Genomic DNA, 24,948 nt, shown 5'->3' with positions numbered 1-24,948 from the left:
AGGTTGCAGACAGCTCACATCATTGATGTGGAATTAATTCCCATGGCTCAGCCTAGGCTCAGGTTCATCTGACATAATTTAAGACTCTGCACGGAGTGCTTAAGTCAGTGATTTCATTTTCCAGAGCTCCCTGTGTAGGAAAAAGGAGGCAAAGATTCCCTCAGAGGTGATTCAGAACACTTAAGTTACAGCCAGGAGCACCGCTGACTGCTGAGGGGACTTGCAATGACCGTGCTTTTCTGTTAGACATCTCACTTAGGTATGTAAATTTAGGTGGGGGGTCCTCCGCACCCTTCCCTGCCAGTCTCAGCATCCTCTTGAAAAAACTTCCTCTCTTTATTCTGATACGAAAAGCTCACCCAAAAGGAAAGGAGGGTTACAGTCTCCCCATAGAACTTGTGGTCTTGTTTCAGGAGGAAGATGAGATAAAGCCACTCAGATGGAGGCCAGTTCCACCAGCCTCAAGAGGCTCAAGTTTGGGAAGCTGAAAGTGGTACGTCGACGCTTGCTACAGAGGTATGAGCACCAGCCCTTCATCTCCTGCCTGGCTGGTTTGTACAGCTGCCGGTGGAAGCGGTACCAGCGCAGAAGGGCTGAGCCTGGGAAATGCTGCTGCAAGACGGTAAATTAGCTCAAAATCAGCACAGACATTGATTTCTGTGTAGGGACAGCTCAGCCCAAGCTGAAAAGTGGTTGACGTTTTGGGCCAAAGGCATCCCTGCCCAACATCATTTGGAGCCCACTGAGATCTGTTGGGTTGTTAGATTTTCCTTTAAGTGCTCGATGTATTGCCGTGTTTCTGTGGCAAGCTCAGTTTGTCTGTGCCATCGCGCAGCTAAAAAATGTGTGGTGGCAGGAAAGGACCTTGCACCAAACCTTCCTGCCCAGTGAAACCTCTCAAAGCCACGGGATCAAATTAAAGAAGGAAAATTTGGGATGGGTGTGCAGTAAGGATTGCAAAGAGGGCTGCTGCGTAGTGCAATTCCCTCTCACGTGAGGTGGTTAAAATCCTGTTTGTTTGTGAAGTCATGAGATCTGTTTTCCCTGAAAATAAATGCTGCAGAGTACCCTTTTGAGGACACTCCCCTGGTCACAGGGGACAGGGAGGGAATTCTTCTCCATATCTACTTCAGGAAGTCCAGCACCAAGCCACGTGTTTTAGGGACAGCCTAAAAGCATCTGCCGTTTGCTCTGATTGCTTTGGGGTAGACAAGGCTCTGACCACTTGTCCTTCCTCTCCCTCTCCAGCGGGAATGCGTGTTTTTCCCATTGCTTGTTGGAGCTTTCTGCTTTTCTCTGGTCTTTCTGTACATGTGGGGTGAAGCGAAAAATGACTACAATAACTTTGACTGGTAAGTACCATCTTTTTCTCCTCTCCTGCTCCTTGGGCAGGTCCCCAGGGTGGCTGGGAAGAGATGAGCACCCTCCCCGGCAGCTGTGCTGCAGCCACGAGCCAAAGATTTGTCTCCTTAAACTCTTGGTTACAGCATCCAAATTGAATGTCCAGTGACTTCAGAGGTGCTGAGGCTCTGCCATCTGCTTGGCTACAGTTTATAGGTGTAAGTGCGAATTTGGGAGACAGGGGAGAATCATCATCACAAAAATTGCAAGTGAAAGGGACTAAATAGCTCTTCCCTTGCCTTCTCCGAGTCTTTCCCCTCCCTGTTCCCTCTGAAGAAATGTAGTGGCTGGCATCAGAGGCATTGCACCAGGTCTCTCACTGCAAAGAGAATTGCATGTTCCCAGGCTCGAAAGTAAGAAATAACTGGCAAGGATTTATGCAAATCCTTTCCTTCTGCAGTACATGGGCAACAGTTATGCAAATCTGCCCCCTAAAATCAAATTAAAACAGCCCAAATATCATGGGGAGGAAAGGTGAAATAATGTTATTCAACCTCATTGAGCCCTTGGGTAAAAAGTAAATCTCCCCTCTCTCTCCTTGGGCAATCCCTCTGCAGCTCCTCCTGCTTTTTTGGTGTTTTCTCCTTCAAAACCTGACCCAAATCACCTTTTTGCTGCGGTGTGCCCTACACCACGGCAAGCAGACAAGGCGGGCTGTTGGCCTGAGTCACGTCGTCTTACTGTTTCCCCAGGCTGCCTTGTCTGCAGCGAGGTGCCGTGTCTTACAGCCAGGCTAGGAGTTCCCTGGAGCAAAGCCATCAATTTGGTCCTGTATTTTACCACCCCAGCACATCGGGGTATTGGTCTGGTTGCTAATGCAATCATGGATTTGGGGAAGGAGGCTCTTAACCACTTTTGCGTGTTACAGGGTAGGTTATTCCTCCCTCCCTCTTTGTTTTATTGCTTTGACAGTTTCAAAAATTCAAGGAACAGGGCTGTTGTTCCCCTCCAGTCCATGTGCTAAACACAAACACTATCACAATATTTTACTGCTTTTTAGGTATAACTATGGGAACCTGGGCTTCTGGTTTCTCTGGTCTCTTGTCCTCCTGATTGTGGCTGCAATCTTGTTTATGTACATCACGTTGTTATTGGTAAGTAATGCTCCTTCTAAGCTGACCATGATTTATAGTCCTAAAAAGTAAGGGATGGTTTTAATGTGTCAGACCCAAGCTCAGCCTAGACCTGTGGATGATCCCTACACAGTGGATACCTGGGGAAGTTTGGGAACATGAGTGTTTATGGTGCTTTCTCCCCATGTCCACCTGCGGATGCCCAATTTCAGCTCGGGGGTCTCTGAGCAAGATGTAGTTTTTGTGATTTCTCTCAATGATTTCCCTTCAATGAACGTGTCCGGTCTCTCCTTGAACACAAGGAAAGCCGAGCCAGCAGTGGCTGGATTTAGATTTAGGGAAAGCTAAAGATTGTTGCTTTGACAGTAGGGAAGTGCGGGGCTCAGAGTCGCGTAGCGGTGGGGATATGTCGTCAAAGCTGAGTTATTCCACTAATCCTGAATAAAAATGCTCTTTAGAAGAAGGGGAACATTATCCCTGGACCTGCCTTGACTCTGTCTGCTTTGCTGGAGGGTTTCTCTCCAGGTAGAGACTGCAGACATGGCCACAAAATGCTCCTGAAGTTTATGCCCAAAGAGGCAATGTTCTTGAAATCTTCACTTCTCCAAATCCTGTGAAATTTTCTCTAGACTTCTGATCTGCTGTCTGCTTTGGTTACTGGAAACATACCAAAACCAAGTGTTTCCTAAAATTTCTACCTAGTCATCCTTTTTGCCTGTCCTTTCTCTCATAGGGACCCCCCAAATAAAGACAGACCTGCATCTGTGTTTCTACCATCTGGATCCAGAGCTATAGGCTAAGAAATCACTTTAACTTCAGGGACTGGAATCCACGTTCAGTCCCTGCTCCAACTTTCATTTTGAAATGCCAGGTGCTGAGGATGAGGTTATGACTTTGACTTACCTCTGTGACCAAGACATCCAGTTTTTATCATCAATTCCTGCTGTGCTTACCCATTCCCTGATGTGTCGTCATACAGTCAGTCTGTAAATTGCTCATGGCAAGGAATCTCTTTTTGCTTTGTTCATGCAGTGCCTAACACAATAGGTGCCTGGGGTCCTTTGTCTCTGCTGAAGCACAAATAAATAGTGATTTTATTCTAGTGCTAGCAATAAAAACCCAAAATGATAAATAGGACAGCTGCTTGGCTGTGCCCGCAGCGATCAATAGCATCATAAAAGCAGTGGACTAACTGAGATCTGAGTAGCACAAATAACAATATTTAGTTACAAGGATTTTGTCACACCCTGCTGACTCTAGGGCTCAGCATCTATTATTCAGCAAAGCCTACCTGGCTTTCCCAGTGGCCACGGAGTAGTGTGGGTGGCTTGGTGGTTACAGTGCTACCTTGGGCAACTCAGAGCTTTGCCAGAGATGCCCACGCGACGTGGATACCTCTGAGATCATACCTCAGCAGGCTGTGGATCTGGAGTCAACCTCAGGAGCAGACTAACCCATCATAGCACATGCTAGAAATGAGCTTTACAGGATTTCCTGGGCTTGGGGAGCCTGAAGACCCCTGGGGCTGGTGTGTCAGGTCGGTTGTGCTCTGTCTGGATCCAAACATCAGCCAGTGTCCGAGCAGTGGACTTCCTCAGAGGAATTTCATGTCTTTGGCAGCATGAATGTGATGGCCACAAACTATCGAGGCAGGTGATGGGCAAAGTAAAGCCAGAAAAGAAGATGGAAAATACGAGGCAAAATTGGTGTCCTTTGTGGTTCAGTTCAGTCTTGGTCCCACTCTTCATTGTGTAGACACATCCTCCTCCTCCTCTCAGCAGCTCAGTTCTGTCTAATTGGGCTAAGAGCATTCGCCTTCCTCAGGAGGGTGAGCACGGATAAACCTGAAAGAACACAAGTCGTCTGGATGCTGTCAGATAAGTTCTACAACAGAAACACTTCAGAGGTGCATCTGCTCTGGGGACAGCTCCTGCAGTGAGGGTCTATTTTCTCCTTGTTTTCATGAAGCTGTTAAGCAACCCACACAAAGCTATTAGGTATTTCTAAGGGCACTTGCCCCGATCGATTGCTTCACCATGTCATCATGTCTCATTTGGCAAGATTTCTGTATGCGTCTACGTTGAGCAGTGGGTGTGGGGAAGCACGAGGCCCCACACTGTCAGAGCTGCTACCTAAGCAGGGTTAGGTGTTGAAGGAAGGGGGAGTGAGGAAAGTAACCACCACCACCATTCATGCTCCCACTATCTCAAAGCATGCAGGTCACGTTGCCTGCGTGCAGGGTCTCGTGATGACAACTGTGGCTTGGCCATGCTCATCCCAGCAGGGCTTCTTTCAGAGAAGGACTCTGCCAGGAATCACCCCTCCATCACTGTTTGCAGAGCTTCCCCGTCAGTGTCTGGCCTTTCGCTGTAGCCTTTGATGAACCACCCAGCAAAACACAAACAGCCTCGCAGTGCAACTCAGCCCTTCCACCTCGAAATAAATTTATCAGTGTGGGTACTATATGACAGCTGGATTGCTCTAATATATTACAGACAGCTGATGGCCAAATAGGTTGCCCCCACGATGAATTACATCCCATGTTCTGGCTGAACAGTGTTGGATGGAGCCTATCCCCACATGTGTTGCAGGAAGGACTGGAAACCTTCATGCAGGCAATGTTTCCTTGACATGTTTTGCATCAGCAGCCCATCACATCAGAAAACCGAGCACACTGATGCCCTTTTTGGAGCAGAGAGTTTTTACAGCAACCAGTGGCAGGTCTGACTTTGTTTGTGAGCACCATACCCTCCTCGTTAATGATGGCACCCAACTGAAGCCTGCAAGCCTGCTTCCATGACCTTATTGTGAACCACTGAAGCAAACACTCTTCTGCCACGGGCCACCAGCGGCTGAACAAAACGCTGCACAACAAAGCACTAGCTGTCTGTGCAAAGACGCTCTTCATCCTCATGCATCATTGTAATTTTTTCAGACAATCAGTTTCAATTAATTCAATTGTTATCACTCCGTAAGACAATTTTCTCATCCCCATTAGAGCTAAAAGGTTAAGCTGAGGGGTCTAATTGCAGAACAGTTCATGCTCAGTGGAGAAGAAAAAACTTTTCTTGTTCAGTCTTTAAACACCAACATCATATTTTCCTCTCTGCAGTTCAACCATGTTTGTTCCAAGGTGGCTTGTGACTGTACAATATAAAGAGTGTGTTGTGGCCTCTGCATTTGTAGGCTAAGAAAGAACTCAAAATAGTACATTGGCACTGAAGTCCAAAAAGTGATGGCAAACCTCCATCCCTAAGAGACGAGGGTACCAGAGAAGTTCTGAGTTGCTGCATTTTTGCCAGAAAGTGAATGTGGGGACCTGAATTCCGCTTTTGTGACCATCTAAGTGAGCAGATGTTTTAGGTAAGCTGAGTGTCTAAGCGCCTGCCTCCACGTCCTTGTGGTGGTAGGTTTAAAGCCTGCCTAAGCCTCACCAGCAGTACTGAAATCAGCACAAGGTCGTTCCCATGCTGAAGCAGAGTGGGATTAAGGGTCTATTGTCCATCCTTTTCCTGCATAGTCTTATGGTCAGTGCTCGTTTGAAGTCCACTCAAAAAGAGGGAGACAGAGGTGCAATCCCACTTGCAGCGAATCCATCTCTCTTGCCATTGGAAAGCATCCCTTAATTACCACTTTGCAGGTAGATGGTGGAGGGGAGACCTTTCCACACCTCATAGTAAAGAAGAGAAGAATGCGAATGTTTGAGGCTGTAAGATTCAGGGAGATGATAGGGCTGGCAAGAGGGATCTTGGCTCTAGCCTCAGCAGCAATAGCCAGACACGTATTGGTCACCTAAAACCACATCTGTGTACTTCTATTAGACAATCCCAGGATATGTGTGGAAGCAGTTTGGAAGAGCCAGACCTGCTGGTGCTTGTTGTCCCTTTGCTTGAGGATGTCCTGCTCTAGGTGCAAGCCTGTGGGACATTGCTAAAGGCAGCTGCTCTCCATGGAGGAGCATATTGGACAGGTACTGAAGCAGCTTTTGAGGAGCAGGATGAAGCCAGGTTATTGTGGCTTGAGATGTTAAGCTTCAGGGGTACACGAGAAGCAAAGAAAACTCAAGCTGACTGTGCCAGAGGAAAAACCTTGTCCACATCACATCAACTCACTGGTCCATCAAGATATGTTCTCCCACATTGACCAGCGGTGCAACTGCAAAATTTCCTTCGTCACCCTCTGAGGATGAAACCCAGTGATTATTCTTGTAAACTGATACCGAGATGTTGTTTCCATCCATAAAAATGAGCTCACCCTCTGATGGCATCCCCAGATGTGATGCATCATGCATACAGAAGTTGTACTGCAGCAGCAGGGGAGAGTCTGTTTGAGCATGGCATGTGAAAAAAGTGTTCGGCTGTACCTTAGGCAAGGACCAGCTCTTTGTAACATTGCTTGCAGAAAAGGGGCAAAGTGTCTTTTTTCTTCCTTTTTCTGAAATAGCTTATTTAAATGGGGCTGGCTTAAGATCTTCAGCAGTAATTAAATTCTCTCTGAACTGCTCCCATGGTTACTCGTCATGTACTGGGTGTAGGATTCGATTAAAGGAGACTATCATGTCAAGAAGCACTTAAAAGCTGATCTGTATTCCATGCTGAGCTTATATCTTGCTTCAAATCAGCATGGTCTTGGAAAGAGTGTGTTTGTAGCTGGATGGGAAACAGCTTACACTCCTTTGTAGTTGTGTTTTGGGAAAGCAGAGCCCCTTCCTCTAAGTCTGTATGTCCTGCTTTCACGCAATCCCACTGTGTTACAGTCTGGAGGGACCTGGATCATAAATGATCCTTCTCAGTGGAGCACTGATGTCTACTAACAGATACTTTTCTTTGAACCCTGATATCTGGTGACACTGGTCCCCAGACTATCCCTTACAGTGGTCGGGAAGCTTGCCCCAGGCACTCAGATTCCTGAGCATAGACCTCTGCGTTTTCACGGCAGCAAGGTACTTCTCCTGGTGAAATTCATCACCAGGTTCTTCGGTTGCTTGGGTCTGGGACAACTTGAATTAACGCCCCATCAGAGCTGTGGACTGGCTTTCCTCATCTTTTGGTTCTTGGTCTTCAAGGCTTCTTGGGTTGTCCCCTGCCCTGGTCGGGGTTTGCTCTGTGCTTCACAGGAACCCTGCCCAAGGGCTCCTACTTGCCATCGGGGTGAAGGAAAGTGCCAGCCACTGAAAACGAGATTTTTTTAATCTCCAAGGCAGTTTTCCCTGTTCTGAGATGTGCCCGTCTCTTGCGTTTCCTGTGATTACTGTGGAAGCGTTGTCTCCTTTGCTGTCTGCTCTGTATTTTTGTGGTGCTTTGGAGGCATTTTTCAGTCCCCGACCTCTCTCCCATGGTTGATATGCCTCTAATCACAACAAATGCACAGAAAATAGGCAAGGTTAGTGCTGTATTGGTTCATACCGTAGCAGTGGATCCTGGCCATCATTTCTCTCTCAGAATTTGTACTCACAAAGAAAAGTCATTAAAAGTGTGTACCCCAAAGTGCCCAATTGTTTGTTACCCATGAAAGGGCTTTGATCCTGCAGGGCAGGCTTGATATGTGCTTGGCAATTTCAGAAGCATTTTTACGGTAGCAATAAACACTTCTTTCCATACACCTGTCCTGCTAAACAGCCTTGACATTGTGCAGGAAGACCTAGCATAAAGTGACTTCCCAATGCCAAAAAATTCCAGAAGTGTCTCACTGAACACACATCACCATCTTCTACCAGGACGCAAACAATCTCTTCTTGATTTCCCAGGTCCTAGCGATGTGTTTGCTTGCAGAAGGTCAGCAGCTGTACCTACACTGGAGTCACAAGGTGGGGAGAGTCAGGGCTTTCTGGTAACTCTAATCCATGCTTTAAACCAATTGAGTCTGTGGTGTTTCTCTGCATGAAAAACATCTTCGATTACGGGATAGAAGGAAGATAGGGAAGAGGTTAATCTTGGGAGGCTTTAGATACCCATGAGGATGATGTCTCCACCTGAACTGATCACCTGAACTCCCTTTGCAGTCGGTGGAGGGAAATGAACCCTCTGAGGATGCAATTCATCCAGCTGGTCATAGACATCTAAATTAAGATCAGATGATTCACACCTAAAGTACCCTTTTTCCCCACTGACTCTAAAAGGAGCCTGCAGTGACTCATTCAGGTGAAGATGTCTGTATTTGACATGTCTACATGTGGTAACATGAAGACAAAAGCAAAGTTTTCATGAGAAGCACAGAATAATTTTCTGTAGCAGATGCCAGCAGCAGTGAAAAAAGTGGCTGCTATCTCTGCAGAAGAGAAAGCTGGTTTTTCCAAAACATCTTGGTGCCTTATGCTTTTTGGTATTTGGGTGGTTTGGGAAATGCCACCTGGAGTTTTGAAGGTGCAGAAACAAATCCTCAGAGAGTTGTTGCTGCAAAGTGACGCATTAGAATCACCTTCCTTAAGAAATTCTTGAGGTTATGTGAGGCGTTTAAAAAATGAGCCTCTAGCCATGCAGTTTAGAGGAGAATAATGGGATCGTAAGTCTTGCAGTAGAAGGCAATAGCTGAATATGTAGAAACTTGATCCTGTGTTTCTTCATTTAAGTAATGGAAATGCAGTCATCTTTACTGTTGAAAATTGGCTTCTAGAAGAACCAGAAAGATGTAGAACAATTTGTAAAAAAGATTGAGACTGCATTCTTGGGTGGATGAGACTAGGGATGGATTATTCAGGTGTTCATCTCTAGGATCCCCCTGAAGAACGGTTAGGGCATTGGTCCAATTTCTACTTGCACTTAGTTCTCAGGTGATGTACCAAGAAGAGCCTGTCATCACCACAGTGCTGGTACCAAACTGAGCAAGAAGCCAAAGAAGTGAACTCTCATCTCTTAATTATGGGAGTGTTTGCTGTTGCTGAAGCCTGTTGCAAAGCAGCTCATAGCATAAGGAAGCTGTGTTGCTGTCTCTTTTGGGTGGAATTAATCACTTCCCAATGTAGCCATCTGCAGGTTAGGGATTTAATGTAAGCTGATCATCTAGGCTTCATCTACATCAGCACAGAGAGAGAGAAGCATCTCCCATCATAAAGCAAGTGGGAATGTATCACCTCTGGAAATTCCTCTCTTTCTCCAATGATTATAGAGGGAGCCTTGAGGTCTGACTTAGTTGGGCACCCAACTCTTAAGATCAGTCTTGCCATACAGAAAAGTCAATCAATAGCACTGTTGGTCTGGTTTTAGTCCCATTGCATCTCTCTGTCTCTAAACTGGTATAGTTAAGCTCATGCATCCCAAACTTATCAAGTCCAAGCTGCTTAAATAAGCCTGTGAGTCAAATGGATGGCACACCCTACGCAGAAATGCTGAAGCTGATTTATGTCTTCTTTGTCTTCTCAGATTGGGACTTTTCTTGTCCTGGGTTTCTCTATCACAGCCCTCTTCATATTATCAGTACTCTGGGGAGATCAATGGAAAACTGTCCGCCTATCGTTCCAGGTAAGAGGGGCTGGGAGGTCTGTTTGAAAGAACAACTTTTTAATAGAAGTATTTTGTAGTAGTCAGTAGAAAATATTCCATGAGGTTGAGTTTCAAGCTATCTGTTTGATGTAACACATCTCAATTTGGGAAGTCACATAATTTTTTTTTTTTTTTTTTTTTTTTCAAAAATGTTGCAGGTGTACTGTTAATTTCCAGGTGCCCAGGGCAGGTAAATCAGACCCCTTTGGCTGGCAGGGTTGCTGGAGCAAGAACTTGCTCCCTACTCAACAACTACCAGTTCAGCAGCTTTAACATTAGCACAATTTCAGTCTCCTGTTACCCAGAAAACCTTCATCTCCTGAGGGCAGGAGAGCACGAGCTTTTGGGGAGCAGGTGGGGAGCACTGGTGTCAGGCAGGGCAACGTGTGGGATACTGTGTTCAGTTTTGGGCCCCTCGGTACAAGAAGGGCATTGAGGTGCTGGAGTGTGTCCAGAGAAGGGCGATAAAGCTGGTGAGGGGTCTGGAGCACAAGTCTGATGAGGAGCGGCTGAGGGAGCTGGGGGTGTTCAGTCTGGAGAAGAGGAGGCTGAGGGGAGACCTCATCGCTCTCTACAATTACCTGAAAGGGGGTTGTAGCAAGGTGGGTGTTGGTCTGTTCTCCCAAATAGCAAGTGGTAGGATGATAGGAAATGACTCAAGTTGCACCACGGGAGGTTTCAATTGGATATTAGTAAAAATTTCTTCACAGAAAGGGTTGTCAAGCATTAGAACAGGCTGCTCAGGGAGGTGGTGGAGTCACCATCCCTGGAGGTATTTAAAAGACGTGTAGATGTGGTGCTTAGGGACATGATTTAGTGGTGGACTTGGCAGTGTTAGGTTAATGGTTGGACTCAATGATCTTAAACATCTTTTCCAACCTAAAGGATTCTATGTTTCTGTGCAGGAGGTCAGAGTGCATGGTCTGCTGGCCTTCTCAACTCTCAGCAGATCTGAAGACAGAGGCTAGAGCTGCCCAGTGCAGCATCCAGGTCCCCATGTGTATTGGGAAGGAAGAAGTATGTAAGCCTTTGACTACATAGCTGCCTTGCAGATCTTGTTTGGGCATATCACCTCTCCCCCATGTGGCTTACTGCTTGCCAATGTTGGGAGAGCAATGCGTATGGACTGGAAGAGGAATCGGAGATGTGGTGTTTGTAGAGTGTGGCTAATTGCTCTACAGAGTTCAGTAACCCTTGGGCTGTGCACTGGCAAAGGTAATGAGAAACCATTAGCTTCCTCCCTCCCTTACAGACTCCGGGAGAGAAGGATGAGGAGAAGGAGACAGAAGAGCCTTTGGGTTCCCCACAGGTGCTGCTTATTTTGGGTGTTCATGCCCTTTGAGATGGTTCACATGGCCTCCTGCTGCTGTTCCCAAAGGACATGAATATCTTGTAGATCCTGTGTCATGTCCATTACCCCTGCAAAGCTAGCTCAAATATCCTGGATATCTCAGATGGCACCTCTGTTTACGCAACTGAATCCTGCTTCTGATCGAAAGATGTTGGTATCAAGTGTCTGGGGCAGACAGTATCACAGGCAATAACATCTCTCAGTGACTGTTGCTTTCTTCAACCCTTCTAGCTTAAAGACTCAGTCATGGACTAAGCAACAGGAAAGGCTTGCATCTGAATAGGTGTTTTTCCTAGCACATATCTTAATAACTCGCAGTTCTAGCTGGAACAGAAACCACGGGGCTCTGACGAGCATGAGAAAATGGTGGATTGGTTTCTTTGACGGATTTCATGAAAGGTGTGTCATACCAACGTTACTTGAGTGAAGAGCATCCACTCAGTGTCTGTACAAGTGACAAACTATTTCTGCTTTGTTTTCAGCTCTGCTCATGCATTCATGATAAGCACAGAAGTGGTTCTTAGCTTATGATCTTTTTGTTTAATGTTTAGGACCAAAGAAATCAAGTCAAATTACTTTCTCTGTCTAGCAACAGGTATTATCTAATATAGCATAAGCATGAAGTGAATATATTTTTCTGTGTTAGTAAATCAAGAAAAATATCTACACGTCGAGTAATAAGTAAAAAAAAGAAAAAATATAATTAGCCCTAATGCAAGTGAACTAAATGCTTTGAAATAAATGAAAATGAATTATTTTCCTGGAATATATTGATAATATGCGAAACTAGGTGCTGCAGGGTGTATATGAGTCTAATAATGTCCATGATCAGACATGTACCAGATTAACTACTTCTTTTATACCACAATAGTTAGTTTCATACAGGTGTAAATACCACATTTTATTACTCAGGCTTGTTGACATCACTGTAATGATTTAGCTGCGCTGTGGTATGGAGATGACTGTTACCTGGAAGGGATTGGATTGGGTTAGATTGGATTAAACTGTCTGCTGCCTGGAAGATGCTCATGAATTATGGCATAGCAGTAATGGCGATTGCGTCCTCATGGGCAAGGACAGCCTTGTCCCCTTCAGCTGACTTAGGAGAAAGGAGAGCTGCGTGCTGCAGTGAGGAGCACTCCTCAGCCCGAGCAGCTGGCCTGACTGGGGGCACATATCTCTCCACCGACTCCAGAGGTGTTGGGTGGATCCAAGACAGGTGAGGGAGAGAGGCTGAACTGCTGGTATCTGCAGCAGGAGCCCATTCAGGTGGAAGGCTGTAGCTGTGTTGGGGTTTGTTTCCATCGGCCTCCACACTTCATCCTTTGACTGAAATCCTTTTCTCTCCTTGCCAGATCACAGCTCCCTATCTCCACATAGGGGCAATAACCATCATGGTCCTCCTGTCCTGGCCTGTGGCTCTTCATGCCATCAGAGCAGATAAAAAAGGTACAGTAGCTCTGCTTCCTGCTCCCTATATGATAAAAGACGTATATCAGTGTGGGAAAAGATGCGTGCAGGAGCCCTTTCCTCCCACACCTGCACTCCAGCTGGAGGTGACTTTTAGCCTCTGGGTATCCCAGGGAAATTAGGGGGGGTGGGGCTTGGGCTGTGCACTGTCCTGTGGCTGTCCAGGTGCGTTACTGGTTTGCATGCTCCCTTGCAAAGTTTTGGCCGATAGCAAGGCAGTAATCTGCCTTGAGATGGAGGAGATTAGCAGAAGTACCCACATTCTGAGTCATGCGTGGAAATTTGGTCAGCCCTCTGCGGGAGAAAGCAGCCAGTAGCAGCTCTTTTGGCTGGCCTTTGCTATATGCAGCTTCGCTCTCTCAGAAGGGATCTCCAGGCCAGTCAGTCCACTTCAGTCTTGTGCATCTCAGGAGAAGCCAGCTGAGATAAAGGAAAGAGCTTTTTGATCAGTTCCTAGTGTTATCACACACAGAATCACACAGAATCACTATGGTTGGAAAAGACCTGTAAGATCATCAAGTCCAACCACCAACCCAACCCCACCATGCCCATTAAACCATGTCCCACAATGCCACATCCACACGTTCCTTGAATACCTCCAGGGATGGTGACTCCACCACCTCCCTGGGCAGCCTCTTCCAGTGTTTCACAACTCTTTCAGCAAAGAAATTTTTCCTAATATCCAGCCTGAACCTCCCCTGGTGCAACTTGAGGCCATTTCCTCTTGTCCTGTCACTCATCATTTGGGAGAAGAGACCAACACCCAGCTCCCCACAACCCCCTTTCAGGTAGCTGTAGAGAGGGGTAAGGTCTCCCCTCAGCCTCCTCTTCTCCAGACTGAACAACCCCAGCTCCCTCAGCCGCTCCTCATCAGACTTGTGCTCCAGACCCCTCACCAGCTTCGTCGCCCTTCTCTGGACACGCTCCAGCACCTCAATGTCCTTCTTGTAGTGAGGGGCCCAAAACTGAACACAGGATTCGAGGTGCGGCCTCACCAGCGCCGAGTACAGGGGCACGATCCCTTCCTTACTTATCCCATGGCAAGTTCTGTCTACCTCTGAGAAGTGGTGTAAAGGACAAGGCAGATGCCAAGAACAACTGCAGAAGAGCCTGGCTGTGGGACTGGCTATTTTTCTCTGACCTAGTCTCTCCATATAGCCAAAATTATGTATGTGACACCCATCTGCAGATGTTGATTTATAATAAAAATCAAAGACAGAATGGGCTGGTGAAAGCAATTTTTTTCCTGCTCAGGATTTTTCTTATTGAACTACAGCTGGGGAGGTCTGGGGGGACTATGCTGGGACCCTAGACATTACAGTCCACCATGCCTAATGGACTCTCAGCTCAATATATCGGCTTGGTGTAAGCCCGAGTGCCTTCAGAGCCACTGGCACAACGTGCAGAGGGATGGTGGTACCTGTTCAAGAAAGAATTGTTGGTGCATAGGTGCTCATTTCTCAGAGGAACTGCTTTGTTCCCTGAGGTGAAGGCTCACTAGGGGTCTTGGGCAACACGCCAACAGACTCCAGAGAAGACCATAGGTAATGAGTTAGCAAGTTTCTGAGATGCAATACCCGTGCAGTCAGAGTCTGTAGGGTTCTGTAGGTCACACATAGAAGGTCACTGACAGCAGTCTGAATGAACCAGGGAAGTATTCACCTTAAGGGGATGTAACATAGTTGAAGGAGAAAGGTTCCCCCTCTTCTTGACTGTGAATGAAACTTCAAAATGTTGCTTGTTCTCATCTGAGTAAGAAAAAAATTAGCATCCTTTTGTTGAGGATTGTTTTTCTACAGATGGAAGATATTTCATTGCACCACCTCTAAAGAAAAAAAAATTAAGGCCATGTCTTGCCGTAAGGTGTAGTGAGATGTAATTAAAGCACAAAACCTGCAGTCCTGACTTAGACAGCCCATGTCCTTGCTTTGACAAGTTTGTTCTCCTGGGTTGCATTGTTTGGAGGGAAAGTGAAAATTAGGGGAAGAAGGGATGGAAAAAGGGATGGGACAAAGCCCAACAGCTGCTTCGCTGGAGGGTGGTATTAAAAGTCAAGCCGCAAGGCAAACCCGTGCATTACCACATGGATTATTAACTCTAGCCTTCCTCCTTCAAATTCTTTCAGTTGTTCAGGTGATAATTGTTGGTCCATACCTGGCTATCCTTCTCTTTCTTTTCTTGATACCTCTGGGGATGTACTCTCCTTGCATCAGAGAGATGGGGACACTTGGACCAAAGCCAGCCCTCATTGGACACCGTGGAGCACCAATGGTAGGTCTGGAGAAGTTATTTTGCATCATTTCTTCATCCTGTGTCTTGCTACCTTCATCATCATCTTCTGTTTTTTTCCATGAAATCTGTGGAGGGTGGATGGGGAGACATTTCCATTTGGAACTGCATGCCAAAGGCATCACTGCATGGGTTTGCTGACCAGGATAACACTGTTCCTGAGGGACAAGAGGGGTTTGGTGGCTGAAGTGGAAGAAAACAAACAGTAGCCTTTAACAAGATAACGATGGTCCCTTAATAGAAACCAGAGGTGTTACAAAGAGACGGAAAGTACTTACAGAGTCCTCCAGAGTGTGTTTGAAAATGTTCTGCTCGTGCGCTTTTTTTTCCCAGCTGGCACCAGAAAACACTGAGATGTCGTTTCAGAAGACGATTGAACATGGTGGGGATGGTCTTGAAACAGATGTCACCATTAGGTAAGGGCAAAACATCGCATCTCACAGAATATGCGCTTCTTCTTCTAAGAGTTGCCTTTGGAGACGTCCAACTCCAGGCAGTTAGGTTTTACTGATGGCTGTGACAGGGTCCCTCAGTTGGCGCGTGATGATAGGGGCTGTAGGGCATGGTTGTTCTCAGGCAAGTCAATAAGCTGTAGCTATTGATTTAACATTCGTTATTTCTACAGTGTATTTTAAATGCTTTGCAGAGTATAAAGACAACACTAGTGTGACTTCCAGGACACAGTGAGGGTTGCATCAGACCTACAAACCAACACAAAATTGTGTTCAGACTTGTAACAGCATTGTCCTAATTATTAGATCTTTAACTGCCTTTGTTTGGGGAACCCATTGCCATGAATTGCTAACATGCTGTGCAGGATGAGCAGTTTCCAGGCACTGAAAGACAAAAATGCTATTGCTTAGACGTTCTACTAATGTAGACCTTTCTGTAAGAGAAAATTTTGCCTTTCCATCACCTTCCATTTAGACTTCAGTTCTCTGAAACCCATAGAAACACTTTGGTGTCAGCAAAATAGATTTCAACCATAAGTTAGTGTCCACTTTTTGGGGGGCTGGCAGGCATAAATGCCACCATCTCCACTCTGCCCCTGAGGAAACTGAGGCACAGACAGGCATGACTACTCCAAGGTCACCTAGCAATATTTAAGCTGGAAATAACCCGGTGTCTTGAACCTCAGCCTTCCTCCCTATCCCACCCTCTGCACTGAGGGAGGCTGTACTGCTGCATTCACAGTGCCCCACATCTTCTTCTGACCTGGCATGAGTCTGCTCATGCCATGAACAAACCCGCACCCCGGGTGACCTGAACTCTTGCTCTCCAACAGCTATGATGGGGTTCCTTTCCTCATGCATGACAGCACCTTAAGGAGGACAACTAACATCAAGGAGGTCTACCCCAATGACACTGATCAAAATGCCTCGTTATTCTCCTGGGATACCTTGCAGGAGTTGAATGCTGGAACGTGGTTCCTTAAGGTAAGCACCATAAAGGACTGTCATTGACTGGATGTAGAAGAGACACCAGCTGGCTACTACTTAATAGCATGAATATTAGGAAAGGAACTACTGGTTGAGCCAAAACTCAAAGAAGTCAGTAGAAATCCTTCAGTTGGGATCTCCTTGCTTTGTCCAGTTGGCATTCAAGTCTTAGGAGACCTATAACAATTGGCTGGTGGGTGTTCTTGTGGCTCCTTATCATGGCAGCAGCAGAACACATGGTCTACATGAAGAAGAGCTACTGGTGCAAGGTGCTGTGTATAATAGTCACAGCTACCACGGTCGGACAGAGCACAGCAGAGCTAGCTGTGAACTACACAATTTAGATCCCAGAAGCCTTAGCTCTTCTACCTGAGCAAAATAAAATATCCTCACCTACTGAGGGCTGATGTCACACTTTTTCCCTCTTAGAGTTACGAGTTTTTTGCATGCAGCTGACTCACAGAGGTGACTGCCTGATTGATTTCCTTTTTTATATATTTATTTCTAGGATAAACCATTTTCATGCATGGGCTCACTGTCAAGGGCAGATCAAAACCAGGCAATGAATCAGTCAATTTACAAGCTAAGTAATTTCTTGCGCCTCGCAGACAGTCAGAATAAACTTGTGATATTTGATCTCTACCGCCCTCCAGAGAAACATCCTTACAGGAACTCTTGGATCAACAGAACCCTGGAAGTCATCCTCAATGAGTCGGGGATTAGACCCCATCTGGTAGGGTGGCCTCACTCCTCTGTATCCTTTTTTCTTGCTCTCTGAATTGGGACTTTGGGGTCATACCCCGCATGATTTCACCTGCATAAAGTCCGGCCCCTTTCATTTCACTTGACTTAAGAGGCATCGTTTGGAGTATATTTCTACTATTGGTTCCTCAGCAGGTACAAACTGGTGTAACCCTACAGCAGGACAGGGAAATAAGCCAGTGTATATGCCTTAGCCCCCAAATGGCATCCTTTCATCGCTGTAATAATTGGCAGCTTACTCCCTGCTACCCATGCTTATTTTATATATTCCATAGAAACTCCTGGCTTAAAGTGTATGAAGCTGGGAGCCTTCATTGCTTTCCTCCTTCCCCAGGCTTAGGATGCTTAGGATGGATGCTAAATCCATGTGGATCAGGTTATGTATCCATTGATGCCCGAGGAGTTACACTGATTTGTATCTGCTGAAGTTCTCTTCGTCCATGCCGGCAGAATGGGAGAACAGAATATTTTCTGTTGCCTTTCCCATAAACCAAAGCTGTCTTTTCATCCATTTCAAACACCACATCTTTTGTTGGGCTGTGTGAAACGTACGTACTGATTTCAAGTTGATAAGCAAGGAACAGTGAATACTTATTTCTTGATGAAAAGGACTTGCAAGTTTTAACCCTGCATCCAAATGTTCTTTGATCATTGTAAGAAATACGTCATTTGACAGGCAGAGTTAAGCTCCTCGAGACCTTATGTTTACTGGGTTTGTGTGAAGGGCAGGACGTATTAGTAAGTCCACTGGGAATTCACTGGGTCCTCTTGTTGCCTGCAGGTCCTGTGGCTGGAGAATGACATGAGGTCCTTTGTTCAGTCTGTTGCTCCTGGGTTTCAGCAGACAATGGGCAGTAAGGCCCCAGTTGAAGACCTATTGATGGACAATATTGTCAAACTCAATCTGGCCTACACTGAAATGTCCAGCGAAGATATTCGGTAGGTTGCAGTTTCAGCCCCGAGTAGTCGGTGCACCATGTCTGGAGTATGTTTGCCTCATGCATGTGGCAATGTCTCCCTCCAGTGACCACCTCCAGGATCTATAGCATTTTGGGAAGAGCTCCTTTAGATCAAGTGGCCATCCCTGTTGCATTTTGGGGATGAAGGACTGCAGTTCACTCCTACTGTTGACCCTGTGTGTGGCCAAGAGGTGGCATATGTAATTGCACCCTTCTGCCCCCAAGTCCATATTTACTTGACCAGGATCTGAGGATCTTCTGAGTAGAGAACAACGCTGTCTCCTGATTTCTTCTCTTCCTATTCATGCCATCCCCAGTCCCACCAACACTGAATCATGGAGAATGAACAACTATTTAACCTCTCATGGCTCCTGACAACCATCAGTGGGAGTGTGTAATGCTGTGGTGAGAGACCATCACCCTCTTGTAGCTGGTGATTTAGAGACTTAATTTCTTGTCTCTGTTGCTACCAGTACTCTGTTGCTTGTGACACACTGAAAATGTCATCTCTCTAATGGAAGGCTCCACATTAATTGCAGGAGTTCCCAAAATGGTTCTCTTATATTAAAAAAAGAAGAAAAAAAGAAAAGAAAAACTGTATCAGTCTTACCTGTCCAGCTCTCCTTTTGTAAATAGGATTTTTTGCTCTTTTCTGTGCACAAAAACATTGAAATCTAATAATCTTATTTTAAAAAAAAGAAGAAAAGAAAAAGTCTAATCCTTTGGATGAGAGTAATGTTCATGCTTTCTCGATGATAATTTTCACAGGATGTAAAATCCTGGGTAGATCCATTTGGGTAAACCCTGGGTAGATCCTAGGTAGATTTACAAATACTGATATTGATGATACATTCCTTTACCACTATACAGAGTATGATCTTACTTCATATTAAGTTTCAATAGCTTATAAGAACTTGAAAAATGATGGGTTGATGTAGCAAACATAACAAACATGAGTAGCCAGCTTTGAGGTGGTTTTGAACACAGTGTTGGGAGATTACAAACACATCATTACATTGATTCATATGGCAGAGGGTAAGCAAAGTTCTGACCTTTTGGACATTTTAACTGCATTTTCTTCCAGCAGATCAGCTATTCTGTATTGGCCAATTGTGAGTGATTAATTATTGGCTGGTTAGCTTTCCTTTCTATTCCTTATCTAGGTCCTAAAGCAAGCCTTTCCTACAGAAAATTGCTGTTTCTTCTTGATTCAGCCCAAAGGGAGTACTAACCTCCTTGCTTTTCTTAATGAAGGCTATTGCCTTTTGGTCTTTTAAAGGAAATACGCTGAGGCAAACATCACCACCAACCTCTATGTGGTCAATGAGCCATGGCTTTTCTCCCTGGCATGGTGCTCTGGAGCACACTCTGTGACCACCAATGCCGTCCACACGCTGAAGAATCTCAGCCAGCCACTCTTCCTCATGGTAAGCAAAAATCCTCCCCCTCCCAGGGGTAGAAAGTAGAGCTGGGATGTTCATGGTTATATTTGGAGACCACAGGCCAGTTCACGCATGGATAAAGGATATGACCCTTTTGGGGACGAGTGGCTGGAAAGCTGCCCCGCAGAAAAGAACCTGGGGGTGTTGGTCAACAGCCGGCTGAAGATGAGCCAGCAGTGTGCCCAGGTGGCCAAGAAGGCCAACGGCATCCTGGCCTGTATCAGAAACAGTGTGGCAGCAGGAGCAGGGAGGGGATCGTGCCCCTGTACTCGGCGCTGGTGGGGCCGCACCTCGAATGCTGTGTTCAGTTTTGGGCCCCTCACTACAAGAAGGACATTGAGGTGCTGGAGTGTGTCCAGAGAAGGGCGATGAAGCTGGTGAGGGGTCTGGAGCACAAGTCTGATGAGGAGTGGCTGAGGGAACTGGGGTTGTTCAGTCTGGAGAAGAGGAGGCTGAGGGAGACCTTATCGCTCTCTACAACTGCCTGAAAGGGGGTTGTGGTGAGGTGGGTGTTGGTCTCTTCTCCCAAATGATGAGTGACAGGACAAGAGGAAAAGGCCTCAAGCACCAGGGGAAGTTTAGGCTGGTTATTAGGAAAGATTTCTTTACTGAGAAAGTGGTGAAGCATTGGAAGAGGCTGCCCAGGGAAGTGGTGGAGTCACCATCCCTGGAGGTATTTAAAAGACGTGTAGATGAGGCACTCAGGGACATGGTTTAGTGGTGGATTGGCAGTGTTAGGTTAACGGTTGGACTCAATGATCTCAAGGGTCTTTTCCAGCCTAAATGATTCTATGATTCTATGAAAAAGACCTAAGTTGAAATCTGGCTTACTTGGCACCTCTGAGCCACTCCAGGTATCACCATACCCTTCTTCCTTTTTCTCTTGACCCAGGTGGAAGCACCCTGCTTATTAGGATTTACAACTTAGGCTTTGAGATGAGGGAAAAGAAGGCATACTGAGACTTGTGTGGGGAGAAAGGAAGGGTCTTTGAGGGCACTCGTAGCTGATGCAAGAGGATTTCAATTTCTAAGCTTTTGAAGCACTTTATTGGTGTCAGAAATTCTTCATTTCCCAACGCTTCCCACTGCCCTTCTCAAACTTGGTCTTGTTCCACAAGGCCAGGGGAAACAACCATAGAAATAACCTTTCCTTGCCGGGAGGAATTTTTCACTTTATTTGTCTATTACCTACTCTGCCTTGGACAATCTGCAGGGCTAAGGAGCACCTGGTGCGCCTGAGTCCCTGCAGCCTAAAGGTTATTACGGTGAATACCTGGCTTTATACTCTCGAAGCAGATTTTACAATGCTCCCATCCAGAAAACTGCAGTGTTTCAGTCCATTGTGAGGGTGGGTGGAGGTCCGGTCTAAGGATGACTCTTCAGATGCTCTTAGACTTAAAGCAGGAGCCACCCCAGACCCTCTGTGGTGTTCACTAAAGGACAACTTTGTCAGAGAAAATGAGATGCCAGCAGTTGACAATAAAGTTGGAAGGAAGCTGAAAGAACTAAAGGGCCTGCCTGCACAAACAAGAGGTCCCTGTTACAGTCACTGTGATGTGGTCCAATCTTCTTGGCCACCCAGCAGACCTGCTTGTATGAGAGACGATGATTTGGCACCAACACTCACTGGGGGGTGGCCACTTTGAAATGCCACCAAATGCTTTAGGCACCCGAGGGACGTTACTGCACATGCACAGCACGCAGCAGAATGGCCATAGTCAAGCAGCAAGAAAGCGTGAGCAACTTTTTTGCATATCTCGGGGTTCTTGGTGGTGGACACATCCTCTGTTGTTCTCTTCCAGACTCCGCAGCAGTACAACATCATGTGGATCCTGACAGATCTGACCTCTGTGCTCCTCATCTCGCTCATCTTTGCTCTGCATTGGTAACTACCGAGTTGCTAATGGCCATGCTAACCTGTTCTTTTGCACCAGGTGGAGGGAAGGAGGGATGCTTTCAAGGTGATCTGAAGGGATAAAACTACTTTTGAGAATATTTCTTTTCCCTTCAGGAACTAGAAGAAAGCCCTGAAGATCTCCAAAAACCTCTCTGCTGACCCTGCTTGCTCTCATTTTCCCTTTCCATTTTGGCAGCTCAGGCATCACCTACCCTCAGGATTCAAGTGGAGACCTGGTGGATTTAGAGTAGCGACATAAACCAGTTATCAAAGCTGATGGGCTGAGAAAGGAACTCTCTATTCTTACTATTTATCTATACACTGTTGCATTGGACTGACTTGGGAGGAAAGCTCTCAGTGTTAATATTGGAGCACCCTGTGTGGTGTCTGCATATGCCAGAGCCCCGGAGGAAATCCATCCTCCCAGATGACAATGTCTGAGTGTCTCACAGACGCCGCATTTTGTTTCCTCCCATGCCGTCAAAGACATTGCCTCTGTTTAATGATTTGGGAAACTGGGGTTCATGGGACAGGCACAAAGTGGCTCCTTCCCTTCCTTCCCCTCTCAGCAGTCCTTCCCCAGGTCCTGCTTTAGAAGCTTTCGCCTTGCTTTCAAGGCTGAAAGTTGCACAACCACTCCTGCAATACATCACCACCACCATCAGACCTTCCCATGCCTGTCTCCTCCAGGCTTCTGTTCATGTTGTGTGTGCATTTCCCAGGGCCCTGCAGATGCTTCTGATCCAGCCAAATAACAACCTCTTCTGGGCTGACGTTGCAGCAAGGGCATTCCCAGCCCGGCCGTCAGCAGCGCCTGAGAGCCCTGCATGGTCTTGTTTGTCAGGTTTAGGAAAGCACCAAGAACAGAATTTTTAAATTTCCCTGGCTGCTTAGGAACTGGTGGCTGCAAACATTTCTGGGGCTTTTGAGCTCTTGAATATTTCTTAGAAAACAGGGCTTAGTCACAAGGTTGCCTTCAAAATGCTGCTGCACGTATGAAGTGCGGATGCTTAGACATCACAGTCATGCACTGGAGTCCCTTCTCGGTAAAGATCTGAGCAATCCCAAAACACCAGGACAGTTCCTGCCCTGACAAAGTAGAAAAAAGTTGTCCAGGGCACCAGGGAGCTGCGAGGGAAACCACAGCAAGCGGTGGCCTGACCCAGGTGCTTTGCCCCATGCAGGTGGCGAGAGCGGAGTTTCTCCTGCTGTGCCCATGACGGTGGCCCGATGCTGGAGAGCGGCACCTACAACAAGTTCAGGACAGGTGAGTAGGGCAAGGAGAGCCAGGAGCTGCATCCTGCTCAGGCCGTCTCCGTGGGGGCACCAGGGTCCTGATGGATGGGTTGGTGATGGGTGAAGGATGGAGGCATCCACGGCTGTCTCGGTGAAGGTGGCAGTGATTCCTCCCCTCTGTTCAGCACTGGTGAGGCCATGTCTATGCACTGGGTCCAGTTCAGGCTCCCCAGTACCAAGCAGATTGTGGCAGATGGGAGCGAGCTCAGTGGGGACACTAAGCTGAAGGACAGAATGTTTGAGATCTGGGTTTGCAGGGAGAGAGGGTCAAGGGGCATCTTATCACTGTCTGCAACCATCTAAAGGGAGGGTGTGGAGAAGATGGAGCCAGATGCTTCGTGGATGTGCAGTGACAACAGCACAAGCTGCAAACTTGGAAATTTTGACTTGATACAAAGAGAAAAAAAAGAAATCTTCCCTGTGAGGGTGGTCACATACTGCAACAGGGACCCAGACAGGTGGGGAATATCCACCCCCAGAGATGTTCAAAGCCCTGAGCATCCTGGTCTAATTTGTCCTGCTTCAAGCAGATGTTGGGGCAGAGACCTCCAGATGTGCCCTTCAACACGCATTACTCTGTGATGCTGTGTAAAGAGAACCCAGAGGCGCTGAGCACTGTTGGATCTGCAAAGCAGGGTGGGCTTGGCTGGGAACCCTCCCATGCACCAGGTTTCTGCACCCATGGAGGTCTATCATCCAGACACAATGACCCAATCTGGGCTGCGTGCATTGTCAGCCAGCTTCTGTTTGCTCACCACAGCTGGCGAAACAACTGCATATGTTTTGGTAGCTCACTGTGCGTCCCCTTTTCCAGAGCTCAGCGACATGCCTGCCATCATGGCCTGATTGATGGGCAGGAAGGGGACGCGGACCTGCCACCTCGATGAGGACTGGAGAGCAGACCCTCCCCTGCTGCCCCTTCCTGCCATGCAAACACCAACCTGCCAAGGGGGCCAGCTGGGAGGGCTCAGATCCTCGTGGCAAGGAGGAGCCATTTGCCTCCGTGACCCTGCTGGAGATGAGCACCAAGCTTCCTCTCCTACAGTCTTCCTCACAATCCCATGCCTGGCAGGGATCCTTGGGGTATAGGGGAGCACAGATGGAGTTGCAACCATGAAGAAGCTGTGAACCATGATGAGATGCAGCAACCACATGGGAGCCACCATTTACCTCCGAGACCATTGGCATCCCACAGGGCAATCATTCTGTAATCCCTCCTGCCATGTGTATGCCCTCTGTTTCGATAGCTGTGTTTTACACATGCTGCAAACATCTGAGCATCCTCCAGTCCTCTTCGTTCTCAGCTGCCCCCACATTTCTCCCATCAGACCAGCCTCTTCTCCACACACTCCCTCCCTCTCTCCCTCCTTGCAGGTCTCCTCCATCCCCGAAAGCACACCAGCTCCACCACAATGGTCAAGTGCTGCTGGCTGGGTCACTAGGGTCCATAACTTTCTGTAATGCAGGCAGGGGCAGCTTAGGTTTTCCTTTTCCCCACTCTTGCCCTGCCATAGACCCTAACAGGACAATGTCTTCCCCTTGGCTGTGGGCGAGGGCATATCTTCCCACGGGTGCTGAAGGACTTTTTGGTGCCTTGGCCATGTAGCTACTGGGACTATGACCACAAGCACACCACTTTTCTTCAGAAGGATTGAACTGCATGTGAATCAGTCCCACCAAGTGTCCTGTTTGCTTTTCCCTTGGGAAGGTCTATATGCTTGCTCTGCACCCTGGGATTTATTCTGATTTTAATTTCTCCCGGTGGCTGCTGGCACAAAGGGGGAAGGATGTCTATGCCCTGCTCTGCAAGGGAGATGTGAGCATCCCCCAGGTTTAAGCCATACATTTCTACTTGAACAGATAATAAGAACACATTTTTTTGTAAATTACAAGTGCTGTTTTAAATACATTTTAGCTCTCCTATCCTGTTTCGTTCTTATTTCGTCAAACTGGGAAAGGGGAAGAAAACAGTAGTCTTTACCTGAATCAAGCTATAGACGTTCTCTCATACATAAGCCTCATGCAGCTCGGTGTTTTTGCTAAATAAAACAAGTGAATTGCGACAGGGAAGCATTAGGTTTCAGTTAGCTG

The 24,948-nt window shown here is 46.9% G+C and overlaps 1 protein-coding gene across 1 annotated transcript; it reads left to right on the top strand.

Annotated features, from left to right (window-relative positions):
• Nucleotides 1–439: 439 nt before the first annotated feature.
• On the top strand, nt 440–23,703 carry GDPD4 (glycerophosphodiester phosphodiesterase domain containing 4). The gene is made up of 15 exons (XM_059822045.1): nt 440–622; nt 1,249–1,352; nt 2,402–2,495; nt 8,221–8,280; nt 9,833–9,931; nt 12,659–12,752; nt 14,899–15,044; nt 15,396–15,478; nt 16,348–16,498; nt 17,010–17,234; nt 18,045–18,202; nt 19,502–19,649; nt 21,467–21,549; nt 22,746–22,828; nt 23,672–23,703. Exons 1-15 carry the CDS (start codon nt 440–442, stop codon nt 23,701–23,703), a joined length of 1,743 nt encoding a protein of 580 aa, XP_059678028.1.
• Nucleotides 23,704–24,948: the final 1,245 nt, after the last annotated feature.

This window comes from Gavia stellata, chromosome 1, assembly GCF_030936135.1.
Source record: "Gavia stellata isolate bGavSte3 chromosome 1, bGavSte3.hap2, whole genome shotgun sequence".
In the NCBI taxonomy this organism is placed as follows: domain Eukaryota; kingdom Metazoa; phylum Chordata; class Aves; order Gaviiformes; family Gaviidae; genus Gavia; species Gavia stellata.
This window is presented reverse-complemented; position numbering and strand designations above follow the sequence as displayed.